Genomic DNA, 18,958 nt, shown 5'->3' with positions numbered 1-18,958 from the left:
TGCATTTTAAGGAGAATCTTAGTCGCTGTATCTTCCTCCTCCTTATCAGAACGAGGGGAAGGAGGTCTGGAGGATGAAGGAGACTCCGAGCCGAGAGCAGGCGCAATATAGGCTTTCTTGGCTCTCTTCCTCTCACTTGGCGAGTCTTCTGGAAAACGTTCTGGGCTCGAGTCCAAAGTAGGCGCCTTCCAACTCCTATTGGTAGGACGCGATAGATCGTCCGAACTCAATCCACGTTTATGCGAAGACGAATCGGACGAGGAGAAGCACTCTTTTAGGATGCCTTTCCAATGGTGATCCTTGGCAGTCTGGGACGCCACAGATCCTGCCAAGGGGACGCCTGATTGGTGGGGATTCTCCGTAACCTCCGTAAGGCTTTCGACTTTCCTTCTCCTCTGGGCCTGGGAGCTTGAAAGAGGTCTAGGCCTGGGAGCAAGACAGAGCCGATCAGACGCACCCTCCACTGCACTGGGGACACTAACATCACTTTCCACTGCACTTTGCTTACCTTCTAGAGCTTGCATTTTATGCTCCATCCTCTTGAGGGCAGCCTTCAAATCTGCAATTTCCGATACTGAATTTGCAGAATCTGAGAAGGGAGAAGGTGCTAATGCTGTATGGGAGGAAGCAACAATTACTTGAGAATTAGGTGCTACACTACTAACTGGCTCGTTAGAGCAAGACCTACTCAAACTTCTGGAAGAAGCTTTTCTAGCCTTATCCCTCTCCAATTTCCTTAAGTAGGAATTTAGAGTCTTCCATTCTTCCTCACTCAAATTTACACATTCATTACAAGTGTTAGAGACAGAACATTCATTCCCCCTACACTGTTTGCAAACAGTGTGAGGATCTACCGAAGCTTTTGGTAGTCTCACACTACAACCCTCATTCACACATCTTCTAACTGTATAACTAGAGTCCGACATTTCAAGAATAATCCAAAACCAAAATCAAAAACAGTCCACAAAAGCGTATGCCAAACCAGAGATCCAATACGTCACCAAATAAATCAGTCCAGAAGATCAACGGCGATGAAAAAACGAAAGTCAAGTCAGGAGGAACCAGCAACGATGTTACCGGAACCGGCGACAGAGAAAATATGATTAGAAAACGGGAATGGTTCCTATTCCTGCCACCCAGTGGCAGGGCGGTAGATCACCTGACCTACCTGTAGCATGTGCCGCGAAATTCGAATTTCTGTCGGGGACAACGGAGTCTATAGCTAAGTATACGTATATCTGACAGGGAAGTTGAATGTACAAAACCTTATTTTACTGTAAAAATATTACTTTTGTATATGGGACTTACCCAGTAATTATATAGCTGATTACACATTTAACAGGGGGTGGAAACCATGGACAAACTCTATCTCAATACATTTCATAGTGTAATAAAACTGAAATAAAAAATGACAACATAAGATAATATGCTTGTTGTTTCCTTACCTGGCAAGTGACCACTGCAGATGCCTCTGGTCGGTGCTCCACTTGACCTGTAGAGTACATGGCTGTCTAGCCCAGAGTTGCCTCTACATAAGTGGGAGCTTTGGAGTCAGTCTCTCAAAGCTAAATAGGTTGCCCTTGCCCTGGATGAAGACCAGAATCCAATAACACAAAACCTTACACCACTCTGTAACCATAAAAAACTGTCACAACCCAACCATTAAAAAGGAACTGGTGGGCACTCTAGCCACAAATGTGCCTCCAGGCTTCCCAACAAATATCGAACCTTATTCAAGGCGAAAGTAAGTAAAGGGAAGTTAGATTCCCTATACCTCCTCTCCCAACACCATGCCAGCCACTGAAATCGGTCCTAAAGTATAACACTTCTCGAATACCGTTTCCACATCCTTAAGGTAGTGCGAGGCAAATACTGATTTACACTTCCAGAAGGTTGCTTAAACAATTTTGTTCAATGACATGTTATGTCTAAGTGCGAGGGATGTAGCCACTGCTCTCACTTCATGAGCTTTGACTTTCAAAGAGACCAAATTTTCCTCTTGAATTTTAGCATGTGCTTCTGAAATTATGTCTCTCAGGAAAAATGATAAAGCATTCTTGGATAGCGGGCAACCGGATTCCTGACCGAACACCAAAGGAGGTAAGAAGCCCCTCTAACCTTCTATGTTCTTTGTGGGTAATATTTTAAGGCTCTGACTGGGCATAGCCGCCTTTCTCTTCATATGGTCCAAGAATATCCGTCAGATTCCTAATAGTGAAAGCTCGCGGCCACGGATTCGGTGGGTCCTCATTTTTAGCCAGAAAACCCAAAGAGAAAGAACACAATGCGTCCCCTGTGAAAATCCGATCCTTTTATCTACTGCTCGGATTTCGCTAACCCGCTTTGCTGCGGCTAGAGCCACTAAGAAAATGGTTTTCCTCATTGGGTCCCTACGAGAAGAAGACTAGATGGGTTTGAAAAGAGGTCCTGAAATCCACTTCAATACCACGTCTAAATTCCACGAAATGGTATCATATCTTATTTGTTTTGTGACATCCATAATTTAATCAGGTCACTTAAATCTTGGTTTGAAGACACATCCAGACCTCTATGCTCAAAGACTGAACTAAGCATGGGTCTCTAGCCTTTGACTATAGACATCGCAAACTTCCTAGATTTTCTCAAGTACAGAAGGAAGTCAGCAATCTGACTTATAGTGGTTTTGGAAAAGGACACTTTCGTTCTGATACACCACTTTCTGAAGGTTGACTACTTATATTGATATAATTTTTCAGATGAAGGGCATCTGCATTGGGTGATAGCCTTTGAAGCTGCTTTTGAAAAACCTTTTGATCTGATGAGGCGCTTGACTGTGTATCCAGTCAGAGCCAGAGCGGACAACCCTAGATGAAACTTCTGAAAGTGGGGTTATTTAAGAAGACACTGTTTTTGAGGTAGTAGCCTGGTAAAGTTGATTAAGCTCTGTATCAAGTCTGGGAACCACTCTTTCCCTGGCCAAAGAGGGCCACCAGAGCCATTGTTACATTCTGGTGAGACTCTAATTTGTTTAGGACCTCCCAGATCATTCGGAAAGGTGGAAAGGCATAGACGTCCATTCCCATCCAATCTTGCAGCATTGCATCCATCTTCCAAGCGAGAGGGTCCAGGACCGGTGAACAGAACCTTAGAAGCATGTGGTTCTTTGAAGTTGCAAAGAGGTCTACTGAAGGACGACCCCATAGTTTCCAAAGGTCCTCGCATACTCTTTGGTCTAAAGTCCATTCTGTCAGGAGGATCTGATTCGGTCAGCTCAATCCATCCGCTCGGACATTCATTTTCCCTTGAATGAAGCGAGTCAGCAACGACACCCGATTCTTGTTTGCCCACATCAGCAGTTCCTGAGCCACTTGAAAAAGGGGGGGGAAAAAATGTGTTCCACCTTGTTTCTTGACATACGACAGAGCCGTTGAATTGTCGGAAAGTATAGTTATTGTTTTCCCTCTGACCAGCATAGAAAAGCCTCACAGACCTAGAAACATCACTCTAATTCTTTTACATTGATGTGTGCACTTCTGAACTTCTCTGCCAAGTTCCCAATACTTCCTTGTTCCCTAGATGGGCTCCCCAATGTAGGATTTAGGCATCGGAATACAAGTTTAGGTCTGGGTTCAATGGAAGGAGAGACTTCCCTTCTTGAAGTCTTCCTTCTGACGACCACCATAGAATGTCCTTCTTGATTTCTGCCATTATAGGGAACACAAAAGTTTTGAGCCGTTTTTCTGCTCCAATTTCTTTTGAGATAAAATTGAAGTGACCTCATGTGGTCTCCCCAGTTTCACAAACTTTTCAACCGAGGCTAGCGTTCCCAAGAGGCTCATCCATTGAGCCACTGAGCATTCCCAAAGGGACAGAAATTGTCTTATGCGAAGGAGATAAGAGTTTATCCTTTTGGGGGAGAGAAAAACCAGAAAATTCTGAGCATCTAGAATCATTCCCAAATATAGAATCCTTTGACTGGGAATGATCTGAGATTTCTGTATGTTCATCAATATTCCTAGTTTCTTCATGAGGCGGAGAGTTGTAGAGATCTTCTAAGCACTTGTCCATCGACTGACCTCTGAGCAGCCAGTTGTCTAGATAAAAAGAGATGTTCATTCCTAACAGGTGAAGCCACTTGGCCAGTGGGGCCAGAATTTGAGTAAAGACCTGCAGAGCAGTTGACAGGCCGAAGCATAGCGCTCGAAATCGGAGAACCTCTCCTTGAAAAACAAACCGGAGAAACTTTCTGGAGTCCGGATGAATAGAGACATGAAAATACGCATCCTTCATGTCCAGGGACACCATTCAGTCGCCTTGATGTATGGAGGACATGATCGACTGATTGGTCTCCATGTGGAATTTCGTTTTGGGAACAAACTGATTCAACATGCTCACGTCTAAAACTGGTCTCCAGCCTCCCGATGTTTTGGGGACCACGAAGAGTCTGTTGTAAAACCTTTCCAAGTTTTGATCTTCCACTACTTCTACTGCTCTCTTGCGAAGCAGTGACTCTACCTCTTGAGAAAGAGCCACAAACTTTTCTGACTTCGCCGAGTAGGCCGGTAATGGTACCGGCGAACTGAATAAAGGTGGGCCTTCTTTGAATGGAATGATATACCCCTGCTGTAAAACCTTGACTACCCAAGGTTCTGCTCCTCTCAAACTCCATTCCCTCCAAAAAAGGCCCAATCTGGCTCCTACAGGCGCATGAAGAACACACTCCTCACTTCTGATTTGCTGTCTTGTAGGTTGTTTTCTTGATAGACCTGGTTGGAGGTCATAGGTTAGTACGGGGTCTTTATTGGCCTCTCTGTCTTGCTCCATGAAATTCTGGGTTCTGGAGAGGGGAGAAAAACCTATTGGTGTTAATTTGACGTTCTCTCGTCCGCTTCGACAATTGCGCCAACAGATAATTTGTAGATTTCTTCTGCAGATAAGACAAAATTTCAAATACTAATTCTTCCGGAAAAAGGTGCTTCATGTCAAATGGGGCAAAAAGCAAGGCTGACTTCTGTGTCTTGGTTGCCCCTTTAGTAGTAACGGAGCACCACAAATCCCTCTTCTTCAAGATGTAAAAAGAGACAAGAGATGCTAATTCCGCTGAGCTGTCTCTAACGGCCTTGTCTGCGCAAGACAAAACACCTAGCAAATCTGCTGTACTGTCTTCCGTCATTGTCGGGCCATCTTCCACCTTCCTGGCTAATGCCCCGATTGTCCAGTCTAAGAAGCTATAAACTTCTACCTTAAAAATGCTCTTAATAAGGTGATCCACTTCCACTGACGAGAGAATAACTTTGGCTGAAGAAAAAGCTGATGGTCTAGCAGAGTTGATGAGGCCTGAAAAATCTCCCTGGGAGAAGGCAGAAGTTCCTGGGAAGGAGATTCTCTGGTGTCGTAATAACAGTGATTTCTTAATCAGCTTGGCATGAGGTGCGGCGAGAGACTTTGCCCATTTCTCTCTTTAATGCTGACCAGGTGTCCACGTCTTTCAAGAATTTCTTCGTTGACGAAGACAGTACCAACTTGGGTAGTGACAAGTTGTCTGAAGCAGGTTTCCTCGTGAGGAAAGTCGAAGCCGGTGCTGCTGGGGTGGCAGGGGTGAAAAAATCCGGGAAGTTGTCCAGAGAGTACTTCAACAATGCTGAATGGGTAGATGAAGGATTTGAGTCCTGTTCCTCCTCTTCCTAGTCTGAAGAGATGGGTGATAACCCCATTTCTTCTGCTTGTGAAGGGGTAGGAGCCTTCTGCAACAACATGATATCATCCAATTGTTGTTTCAGGGGAGTGAGTGAAGGATCCGAAACTGGAGAATACAACTGAGAGCGGGGTGAAACCACTCTTGAATCAGCTGGCATGGGAGGCAGGCACTTCTTAACTGGTGTCGGTCGTTTGGCTGAACACGATCATTGCATCTTAACTGGGGAATCATGACCTGGAGTCCAAGGTAAATCCAGGATAGGTTTGGATCTGGAGACCGATGAAACTCGCTCAGAAGTGTCCATCCTACGCCTGGCCGAAAAATACTGTTGCTCCATACCTGAGAAGGATTCAGGACTGTCCCAATCAGATAGGGATCTGGAAGCCTATAAAGCAGGCGGTGATACTGCGTAGCTACACAAAGATTGAGGACTCAAAATGTCCTCTTTCTTCTTCTTAGAAGGAGGAGGAGACTTATCTACATCCTTCAACTGTCTCTTGAAGGGGTGCAACACATCTTGAAATTGCCCACGACGACTCTTGCTGGTAGTAGAGCTGTCCGAATCCAACGACAGATCATGTACACCAAATGAGTCGCCTTTCCTGTGGCACTTTGTCTATACCTGGGGATTGCCACCAGGTTTGACTGAGGAGGTGACTGACCGGGGGCAAACCCCACTGGCCTCCCTTCGACCTCCGGTATGTCTTCTCCCTGGTGCAGGGGAGCAGGGGAGTGACCTTCATCTAGGAGCACTGGCGGGCCGGACAGCCACCTCCTCTACACAATCACTGTGCACTTCACTAACACTTTGATTGCCTTTTTCCATCAAGGCCTTAACAAAGGTACCAAGTTTCATCACTGCAATTGCTAAATATTCGAACTTCTTTTCGAGTTTTGATTCGAGGCTAGACATGGTGTTGGGATCGGGAGCAAGCGAACCTGGAATAGGAGTTAGTGACACAGGAGCAAGAGGAGAAATGATTGGAGAACCAACAGGAATTACAGGTGAAACAATCATGCAATCTTCTATGAATTCGGCAGCCTGAACATTCTCTAAACTCAATCTATTCTCTGTCCTAACAGCTGCTTTCCTCTTCCTGTCCTTATCCATTTTGTCCTGATGGGATCTACAGATTTTCCATTTCTTGTCATCCCAATCACAACATTCAGCACAAGTATTCTCTTTCTTGCACTCTTGGCCTCTGCATTTACTACACCTGGTATGTGAATCATAAGATTTTGCTAACCTGGTCTTACAACCATCTACACAAAACCTAACACAAGTAGTACTAGAATCTGATATATTGAAAATGCGCTAATGCGAAAAACAACCCAGGGTACTTCACCGAGAACTCCGAATTCATCTACAATCCATTGGGAAAAAGGCTGCCTAAAACCACCAATGTTGACCGAAGGCCAGCAGAAAACGAATTGAAGCTCTTTGCCAGGTTGTTACCTACATATACTCCCTGATACTGGGCGGGGCATTCTAACCACACCGTAACTGAAACTAGCACGAGCGCAAATTTTCTATTGTTAGGCTGCCATAGGTCGAAAGCTCTTACCTACATAATTACTGGGTAAGTCCCATATACAAAAATCTCAGGTGACACTGTGAAAGAGGGTCACAGGATTTGATACTCAGTAATTGACTGAACCATGAAATAAGCTTGCATATTGGATATAAACCTATTAAACAATTTTTTACAGCTATATGTAGTACATTGGAAGCTTGTTGATTTGCTACCAATAACACAAAAAAGCACACTTACCCCTGTTAATTAGAGGTACTAACCTGTAACAAAGCATTTAAAATCATGCTTGGGATGCTAAGTCGATCTTCATCTTGTTCAAAGAGTAACTCTGTGGTCAGCTCTCGTACTGTACCAGGGATAGTTATGATTCGATCACCAGACATGGGATATGACACACTTGGAGGAGGAGGTGGCGGCTCCAGGGACCTGTCATACTTGTTGTTCTGCAAACGTTTGCTTCGTTCCGTTGTGGTAACAAAGCAGGTTCTTACTAATAAAACGAAAAAGGTCAGGTTACAGTACACCAAGATAAAAATATGAGTTTAAGAACTTATTATTATAAAGTTCTTAAACTGGAAGTTTTATTCTCATGCAAAAATTATAGGAAAAGGTTGATGCTAAACAGATAACATTTATTCACAGATGACGGCAGGATACTCAGTCAAATAATTGCCATTCCTCTTCTCCTTATATTGATCAACTTGCTGTTCTGGCCACTCTAAACTAACATAATCTGACAAACTCTTCTGTTCACCATTTTCTCTCTTCAAAGTATACTTATAAATGTTTCCTTTTGGAAACCGTGAGTTTCTAAAATTCAACTTTCCACACAGCTCTCCATTTTAATCTGCTCCAGGAACTCCATATCTCCCCAAACTGACAACTTTCTGTCATCTATCTAAATGTTTATGATTATTAGTTCACACAGTATAACTACACTTTCATACTCTTCAAACCAAGTAAGACATAAACTGGGACTCTAACAAAAATACTATCACTCATTCCTTTCCCATCCTAGTTCATACACACTCACTCACTATTGCAATTTTTACTTAGGCCACACTTTACCTGGCTATCTGGCAACTTTCATATCATGCTGTCACACATGTACAACATAATAATAGTAAACATACTGTAAACAAAAGATAAGGATCTTGCTTTACCTACTCCCCAAGAGTAGTAATAATCAGTACTCAACATGATACCCAAATAGAAGTTCTCTGTTCATAACAATCTAGTTTCTCTGCCTTCACCAGATGAAAGTAAATGTAATGTTTTAGTTTTTAATCAAGGAAAAATAAAAACTTATTGCCTTGATGCTACTTACATAGCATCCATACATTGCAGTTCAGTGGTTTTCAAACAACTCCCCAAATTTTCAATCATGATCTTACACCGGTTTTAAAACTAAATAATCGCAGAAAACTACCCGACAGTTTTGCAATCTTCATCATACCAATTTCACAGTTAGTCAATTTTATTGCTATTTACATCTACATTTGAAATGCTTAAAACTATATACTATCATGAATACATTTCATAAACAAAATTACTTGAAATGATTAAATATAAAGTTATCTACTTATTATCTTATGTAAAATGAGAGCTGCTTCATTTGAAAATACCTCATCCACCAGTAATTGACATAAATTTCAGATAACATGTGAGTTGGTGGAGTAAATATTTACAAAAATCATATGATAGCAACTGCAGTAGATCATATCTTAATGGTAATGGTGTAATAGTGAAATATGGATAATGGAATTCCTCTCAATTAAAATCTTTCAACTGTATCTAATTCCTAACTTACTACCGTAACTTTTGTTGTAAAAAAATAAAAATGAATAATTTTTAGAGCACTTATTCTTTTTAAGATATTCAAACATACCTTTAATATCTTCTAGTATTTTGTCAGGTAGTTTTTCAACAGCAGCATTTAATCGTTGCTCTTTACCATCATCGCCAGCAACCAAACCCCGGTCCAACAGCAATTCACTCAGTGAACTAAAATTCAATGGAACATGGCAAATTAATGTAAACCACCATACTCATAGTGTTGTTTGTACCATTGAAACTAAATCAATCTTAAAGAAAAATGAGTTTAGTTCTATTTTTGTGCGCATGAAATCATCCCAGACACTTCAGTGACTTAAAATGAAAGAAAATGGCATTCAAAAAGTAATACTGCAAGTATGAGGTCAAATACCAGAGTCTCTGACAAATTAGCGTCATCATTTGTGTATGACTCATAAGCAACGAAAAATGTTAAAAAATGATACTCCTATCATTACAAACCTATTAGTACTTAAAATTATCCTGAATTTCAATTTAGGAGGGAAGACCTGACTTGCTAAATACCAAAGACCTGCCTAATTGAGAGCCATGGGATTCAGGTGAAAGGACCTTGGCACTGATCTTCAACATCAGAACCCAAGTCCAAAAAAGAAAACAGGAAGTTGTGTCTGAGAAACCCAGAAAAGTAAAGAAACTCTAAGTGGTCATTATTTCATTTATCCAAGTTATTATTTCTACCCTCTGCTTCAGACCTGTCAGGAAATACTGTGGGTTGCTCAATCTGTATTTGCTCAAGGTGAAGGCAATGTAAAAACACACACAGCTGAGAACCTCTTCCTTTTCTATCAAGAGGACCAAATAAGTAGGAGCTTAATTAACTACTTGTGTGTCACATCCTCCAAATAAGGACTCAAAATACGATAAGGTTTTAAAGGTAATCAAAAGAGCTTTTATCTTGTAGACAAGTACAACTTAGTCACTGGTAATGTCCTGAATTGTCAGAGCCAGAAGAGAGCAGTATTGCTGGATACTTGCTTATGATACATACTCCCATTAATGTATAAAGTTTTAAAAGTGTCTTCCCTGAAACATGACAAATTTTTAAATCAATTTGTATTTTTCATTTTTCATAGCTAACAAACCTTTGGTCTTAACAATAGAATAAATCTTCTAAAGATACCAATGACATACTCAGACAAGGCATTGGGGAAGGCTCTACATGTAATTCGCATGGTATGAGAGCAGCAGATGGTGAACAGTACTGTGATCTGGTCCAGCTACATGGTTGAATTCAATAGGACCCACTGACTTTCAGTCTCACTATACCGTAAATGACTCGCCTGCCACTTCGGTGGCCGCGAGTTCCATTCTCGGGCATATCATTGAAGTGTGAGATGTGTATTTCTGGTGACAGAAGTTCACTCTCAACATGGTTCGGAAGTTAGTAAAGCTGTTGGTCCCATTGCTGAATAACCACTGGTTTCATGCAACATAAAACCACCATACAAACAAACAAAAACAAACACTGTTCAAGGTCCAGAAAGTGGGAACCTATTATTTAAGGCTGATACCGACTTCTCTCATGCCACAGAAACAAAAATGAGGTCGGATAACTGTGGAATAGTGGTATATTGCAGATCAATCCCCCTTCACTGCACCAAATACATATGACGGCCATGTTACCTGGTCAAGGTTAAGGGTACATCCTTTTAATGGGTCACAGCCTTGGCTGCCTCTGCCAGAGGATGTGTAATTCCATGAACAAAAGTTTAGCTATTCCAAATTCCCATGGAATCTGTGAAAGTGTGGCTGGGGCAGGAATTTCTCTAATTATGGAAGTTCCCATGGAGACTGTTAACATTATTATCAGGAATAAAATGTGACAAATTTTCTAAGACAATTTGTATTTTTCATAGCTACAAACCTGAGGTCTTAACAATAGGATTTCTAGCGCCTAGCTGGATCCGGTTAAAAAGCAGATCTGGGAACGCATGCGTAGATCCGGTGAAGAGTGGTCAAACGCCGATCATCTACGCCAGTCTTTCCCAACTCAAGATGACTTAACAAAAAGAGGGGCGGCTAGAGGTGGGCAGTATAACGTTAAGACCTCAGGTTTGCAGCTATGAAAAATACAAATTGTCTTAGAAAATTTGTCATTTGTTCATACACGAACAAACCCTCGGTCTTAATAATAGGATAGACTCATACTTGGAGGGAGGTATAAGACATCCTAGACCGGCTGGGGGCCTACCCGCCAGTCCAGCTCTCAAAAGAAATAGTTCTTGGAGAGGGACTGAAGCCCGTTGAGAGGCTAGATACACTAATATCTAACCACTCAGAACCTGAGTGATGTACAATGGTATATGGGATAACTATTGTATAGGGAACCAAAGAGAAACTTTGACTGTCCAATAATAAACCAAGGCACTAAAGGCACTAGGGTTTGTAGTACTCCCGACTCCTTGCCAAGGAGCGGAGCATATGCTACTAAATAGCGGGTAAGATATTGTATATGGCACGACCACACTACCAGTATGACTACCTCACTCACCTGTATCAGACCAGTACAACAAATGACGTGTCAATTCCTTAAACCGCCAGAAGGAATAGGAAAGGTACAAGAGAAAGAAGGAGACCAGCCAACTCACTCATTCTCTCACCCACACAATCATCTTAGGTATGATACAAAGGTGCCCCGTTAAGGGCAACTATGAGACACAACCTGCTGGGCAGCCACCACAGGACCCAGGGAAAACGTGTCCATAGATCTGTGGGCAACATCCTTAAGATAGAAGGAGGTGAACGTGGACTGGCGTAACCAAGTACCAGCGCTCAGCATTCTATGTAGAGCCAAGTTCTTTTTGAAAGCCCCCCTAATGTCATGTGCTCTAGCCTGCACAGACGTGGTGATGGAATCATCAAGAGTCAAGTATGCCTGTCTGATGGCTTCCCGTATCCAAAAAAAGATAGTATTCTTAGACACCTCTTTCTTTGTACGGCCTGTACTAACAAAAAGTCTGCGGCAGCCTGGTTTAAGGTGCCGAGTCCTTTTAAGATAGCAACGCAGGGCCCGGACAGGGCACAACCAAAGCTCTTGAGCATCACCACCCACAAAGTCCGTCACTGATGGAATGGAAAACGAAGCGAACCTGTCATCATGCACCGAGGGATTTTGGGTCTTGGCCACGAATTCCGGGACAAATTCGAAGGACACTGACTTCCAACCCCTGGTGTGCTTCACCTCATAACTCAGACCTTGGAGCTCTCCTACCCTTTTGGAAGATGCCAAAGCTAAAAGGAAAACTGTATTGAGCGTCGGGTTCCTGTCAGATGAGCAACGCAAGGGTTTATATGGACTCGTAGTTAAGCTATTAAGCACCAAGGAAGCATCCCACATTGGAGGCTTGAGCTCTCTAGGAGAACTCGACTGCTCAAACCCCTTAACTAGTAGGGAAAGTTCCCAAGAAGAGGAGATGTCGATACCCTTCAGGCGTAACACCAAACTCAGTGCCGCCCTGTAGCCTCTAATAGAAGACACGGACAAACATTTCTTGTCTCTGAGGAAGGTTAAAAAGTCTGCTATTCGCTGAATAGAGGTCGCGAGTGGAGAAAAACCCCGTTTACGACACCAATCACAGTAGATCGCCCATTTGCCTTGGTAAACTGCGGAGGTTGACTTCCTAAGACTGCTGGACATGTGCCCAGCTGATTTCTGAGAAAACCTCTCTCTCAGAGGAGATACTTGATAGCCTCCAACCGTGAAGAGACAGGATTCTACTGACTGGTGGAACCTTTCTGCATGGGGCTGACACAGGAGATGCCGCCAAGGGGGAATCTCCCTCGGAATCTCTGACAACAACGACAGCAGATCTGGAAACCATTCCGCCTGAGGCCACAGAGGAGCTACCAAAGCCATTCTGAGACCCTGTAAACTCATCAGCCTGTTCAGAACCTGACGGATCAAACAAAACGGAGGGAAGGCATACACCTCCAGGTTGTCCCAGGGATGCTGGAATGCGTCTTCTGCCAATGCTAAGGGATCTGGGACCACTGAACAGAACACCTCCAGCTTCCTGTTGTAGCGTCGTGAAAAGGTCCAGCATGGGTCTCCCCTCAAATCTGGAAAAGCTTGTCTGCCACCACTTGATGAAGGGACCACTCTGTGCCTAGGATCTGATCCCAGCGACTGAGTTTGTCTGCAACCATGTTCCGTTTCCCTGGGATATACCTGGCTGAGAGCTCTACCAAATTGCTGATTGCCCACTGGTGAAGCTCGACGGTCAAGGCATGAAGTTGCTGAGAAACCAGGCCTCCCTGTTTGTTCATGTAGGCTACCACCGTGGTGTTGTCCGACATGAGAACGACAGAGTGACCCTCTACCACCCCCTGAAACTCCTTCAGACCCAGGAAAGCCACCTTCAACTCCAAGATGTTGATATGTTGCTGCTTGTCCTCCAAACCCCAAATGCCTGAAGCGATGAGGCTGCCTAAGTGCACGCCCCAACCTGCGAGGGAGGCGTCCAAGAACAGGAGGAAGTCCGGAGGGAGAGAACGCAGAGGGACGCCCTTCAATAGATTCTGGTCGTCCAACCACCAACGAAGGTCTTCTCTCACTTCCAAAGACAGTGGAACCATAAACAGGGGAGAGTCCCCCGCCGGAGACCAGAATTCCCCCAGTCTCCATTGCAGGGACCGAAGACGAAGACGTCCATGAGGGACCAGCTTCTCCAGGGAAGATAGCACTCCCAGAAGAACCTGCCACTGATGAGCTGACTGATGCAACTTTGACATGAAGTTGCGCGCCACAGCCCGTAGCTTCTCCAATCTCTGATCCGACGGGAAAACTCTTGCCACTGTCGTATCGATGACCATGCCCAGGTAGAGAATCCTTTGAGTGGGTACGAGGTTCAACTTTTCCTGGTTGACTAATATGCCTAGGTCCAGAAAGAACCGAAGAAGACGATCCCTGTCTTGCAGCAGCTTCTCCCTGGAAACTGCCAAGATCAACCAATCATCGAGGTACCTCAGCAAACAGATCCCCTGAGCATGGGCCCAACTTGACATGAGAGAGAAGACCCTTGTGAATGCCTTGAGGGGCTGTCGTTAGCCCGAAGCACAAGACTTTGAACTCGAAGATCTTGTCTGCCAGAGAGAAGCGAAGGAACTTCCTGGACGTGGGATGAACAGGGATTTGGAAGTATGGGTCCTTCAAGTCTATCGACAGCATGAAGTTGCCTTCCCTCACGGCTGCCAACACCGAGTGCGGGGTCTCCATCTTGAACCGTGTCTTCCTGATGAAGCGATTCAAGGTGGATAAGTCGATCACAGGCCTCCATCCTCCCGACGCCTTGGGCACCAAGAAGATATGACAGTAAAACCCCGGGGACGGACGCACTACTTCCTATATCGCATCCTTGTCCATCCAGCATTTTCTGCACTTCCTCCCAAAGAGCCAAAAACTTCAGAGAATCTGGGGATACGTCTTCCTGAGCTGCAGCTTGTCCGACAAAGGAGGAGAGAAGTCAAATGGCAACAGGTACCCCAACCGAAGGACATTTACCACCCACTTCTCCACCCCGTAACTCTACCACTAGGTCCAATGGCCAGCCAAGTACCTTTTGACAAGCATTTAGTTGAGTGTTGTCTCCTGTCATCAAAGCATATATACCATTTTGGCAAATAGGTTAAAAAACAAATCTTGAAATTTAAATTTTGTATAATGTAATATGTATGACATGGGATTACTTGCAATACACTCCTAGCTGTAGACATTAGCTCCTGAGCAGTTTACCAATTTAATGCATCTTTGTACAGTATAAGCTCAGTTTAACTGACATTTTTGGGGGTCTACCCTGTCCATAAAAACCAAAAGTCTGTTAACACTGAAAGCCTGCTATCTAAATATGACCCTTCATAGTGCCAGATGCCAGATTCTGACAAACATGTGTCTATGTTCTTACCATATCATGGAAAACCAAGATTCAAGTCAGGTCTACAATGAGTTCATATTCATAATATGTGTGACCACAGAACATTATATATAGATCTATATATATTATTATATAATTATATAAGAATTATATATATATGATATATATATATATAGATATAAAACATAGAAATTATTATATATATATATATATATATTATATATTTATATAATAATATATAATATATTTATAAAATAACTATATATATATATATTATAGATATATATATATTATATATATATATATATATATATATATATATATATATATATATAAAAAATATATATATATATATATAGCAGGTCAGTGAATACACATATAAAACCTCCAGGGGATGTCCATGATACAATGATTAAAACATAGATTTATTCTGAGAAATGTTTCGCACATGAAAATCTCTGTGCATCATCAGTCTGTGAAAGATAAAGACACATTTATAAATAACAAACAATAAAAAGTGTAAAAACAGGAATTCATCATATTAAATAAAAAGTCTTAAAATTACATAAAACTACAAAGTAAAAATGATAAAACAGGTTAAAAGAGACTGCTTAAACACCAACCGTTCATTGTGAGGAGAGAAGATGGAATGAACTAAGACAAGTTAAAAGAAACGACTTCAACTATGCCAGGTACAGAGTTGCTGAGGACGTGTTACTGTTAAGAGAGGGAACAAGCCTCTTGATATATAAAGATTCAAGGGTGGTTAAATGGTCAGGATTTTTGACATGGTCTATTATGGAAAACTGTTCTTTTTGTACTTCAATTTTGCAATTAAAAGAATGATTTCTGATGTTGGAAAATTCGGGTTGTTTTATTCTTTGACCAGTGCGAAAGCTGAAGCCTAAGTGAGAGCAATATCTGACCCTTAACAGCCTTCGCAGTTGATCCGACGTAAGAGCCCGGACATCCAGGGCATGTAAATTTATATATAACGTTGGATCGCATAAAAGGCTGAAGGCGATCTTTATAATTAAAAAAGGAACCAATTGTGCATGGATTGCTGGATATGAGTTTGACTTTAAGGCATGGTATCTCATGTTCAATGATTCGTTTCAGGCTGGATGTAAATTTCAAGTCAGATATATAGGGGATTGTGACATAAAATAGTCTTTTAGGGACATTAAAATTAGTTATTGGTGGCTGCAAGAATTTCGTAAGAATTTTGTTGATGGTTTTTTTAACAATGTCGAGTGGAAACGAATTAGATTTGAAGAAACCTAACAAAAAAGTCATTTCCAAGTGGAATAGTTGCCAAGACGAAGAGTATTTCAGTGCTCTATTAACCAAAGTGTGAATAGTATTAATTTTAAAAGATTGTTGACACGAACTATAATAATTGTTAGTCAGTCCAGTAAAAGTTCGTTTTCTATAGACCGATGTGGAGAACTCAGAGTTAGTTCTGGTAATTTTCAAATCTAAAAAGGTAAAGAATCATCGTTCTCTACTTCCATTGTAAAATTGATATTGGATGAAAGTTGTTAATATACTCTAAAAAGAAGCAACATTGCCATGGGTGTTGAAACAAAGCAAAGGTATTATCAACATATCTACGATATAATGAGGGCTTAAAGTTAGAATCACATCGGTTTAAAAACTCAAGACTCCAAATGAGACATAAAAAAATTTGCAAAAATGGGGCCTAAAGGGGAACTCATTGCAACTCCATCGACCTGCGAGTAGAGTCGCTGATTAAATACAAACATCGAATCTTGCACTGCAAGATCGAGTAATTGTTTAAAAATAGCCCGATTAAAACCATGGAAATTTGTATCATCATTAATAAATATTTTGTTAAGTATAATACTGATGGTTTCATTAAAGGAAAGGTACGTTGGTAAATAGAGACTCAACGTTCAAAACAAAACTAACCATATAGTAATCTCCATCTTGTCTGGTAATCAGTTGTTGAAAGTCATATCCATTTTTCAAAGAGTATTCATTATTACTATATTCAGATAAAAGTCCAACATCAGAAATCATTCTTTTAATTGCAAAATTGAAGTACAAAAAGAACAGTTTTCCATAATAGACCATGTCAAAAATCCTGACCATTTAACCACCCTTGAGTCTTTATATATCAAGAGGCTTGTTCCCTCTCTTAACAGTAACACGTCCTCAGCAACTCTGTACTGGCATAGTTGAAGTCATTTCTTTTAACTTGTCTTAGTTCATTCTATCTTCTCCTCACAATGAACGGTTGGGTTGTTTAAGCAGTCTCTTTTAACCTGTTTATCATTTTTACCTTGTACTTTTATGTAATTTTAAGACTTTTTAATTTATGTGAATTCCTGTTTTTTACACTTTTATTGTTTGTTATTTATAAATGTGTCTTTATCTTTCACAGACTGATGATGCACAGAGATTTTCATGTGCGAAACGTTTCTCAGAATAAATCTATGTTTTAATCATTGTATCATGGACATCCCCTGGAGGTTTTATATATTATTATAGATATATATATATATATATATATATATATATATATCTATATATATATATATATATATATATATATATAGATATATAATATATATATCATATATATAATTAATATATATATATATATATATATATTATATATATATAATATAATATATATATATATATATATATATATATATATATACTTTTAGGGCATAGTTTTTCTCTAATACAATTTTCGTTAAAAGCAATTGCTTTAGTGGCATCAATAAGTTTTCTTGCAGGTATCTTCATACCGACGAAGTTTTTCCGATTCTCGTTCGTCAATTTCTGGTGAAATATACGCAGACTTCCTTCTTCCATTTATTGAATTTTGATGCCACTAAAGCAATTGCTTTTAACGAAAATATATATACATATATATATATATATATATATATATTATATATATATATATATATATATATATATATATATATATAATATATATATATATATATATATATAGTATATATATATAATATATATATATATATATATATATATATATATATATATATATATATATATATATATATATATATATATATATATATATATATATATCTATATATATATATATATATATCTATATATATATATATATATATATATATATATATATATATATATATATATATATATATATATCTATATATATATATATATATATATATATATAATAAATACATACAGGCGGTCCCCGGGTTACGACGGGTCCGGCTTACGCATTCCGATGGTTACGGCGCTTTTTCTTAAATATTCATTGAAAAATCCGCCCTGGGTTACGACGCTTGTTCTGAGGTTACGACGCTGACGCTTCCGACGCTCCGAGTTTACGACGCTTTTAAAAAACACATACTATGATAAGATAAGAATCCTTTATAGTTTAGCACAGTTTTTTTCCGCCTTCTCTCTCTCTCTCTCGCTCTCTCCCTCCTTTATCTTTTCCCTTTTTCCTTAATTCCTCCTTTTTCTCTTCCCTCTTCCCCCTCTCTCTTCCTCTCTCTCTCTCTCCCTCACTCTCTCTCTCTCGTCCTCCCTCTTCTCTCTCTCTCTCTACTACAAAGATGTATGTTTTTTAGTATGATAAATAAATGATTTACTATTTTCAAATATTAATATTAATTTATACAGCAATAATATCAATTCATTAAAGAAAATACCATAGTGAATTAGTAAGATTTTAGCTTATATTTAAAAAATTATGGAAGAATGAAGGAAATCCCAGTCTTCTTGAAGTAACTTCCAGTAACCTTTTTCGAGATCCAGGTACTACAAAACTGTCAGCTATATATCAAGTTCTGTGACAGCCAGGAGGGGGAAGAGATGGGGGAGAGCTGCAGTGTTGCAATCACGTGGTCCTGACATCCCCTCTCTCTCTCTCTCTCTCTCTCTCTCTCTCGATCTCTCTCTCTCCTCATGTCTCATCGTCTCTCTCTCTTCTCTCTCTCTCTCTCTCTCTCTCTCTCATTTACTGAGACTCGAGATTTTTTATG

General features: G+C 40.6%; 1 protein-coding gene across 1 annotated transcript in view; it reads right to left on the bottom strand.

The window, feature by feature from the left end:
* LOC135211178 (actin-related protein 10-like) overlaps window positions 1-18,958 on the bottom strand; it is a gene marked incomplete in the record, with an annotated part of 143,199 nt that overhangs the window by 48,848 nt on the left and 75,393 nt on the right. The window contains 2 exon segments of the mRNA XM_064244381.1: window positions 7,473-7,702; window positions 9,101-9,216. Coding sequence (XP_064100451.1) covers window positions 7,473-7,702; window positions 9,101-9,216 — 346 coding nt within the window.

The sequence above is a fragment of the Macrobrachium nipponense genome, chromosome 4 (assembly GCF_015104395.2).
Source record: "Macrobrachium nipponense isolate FS-2020 chromosome 4, ASM1510439v2, whole genome shotgun sequence".
Taxonomy (NCBI): Eukaryota; Metazoa; Arthropoda; class Malacostraca; order Decapoda; family Palaemonidae; genus Macrobrachium; species Macrobrachium nipponense.
This window is presented reverse-complemented; position numbering and strand designations above follow the sequence as displayed.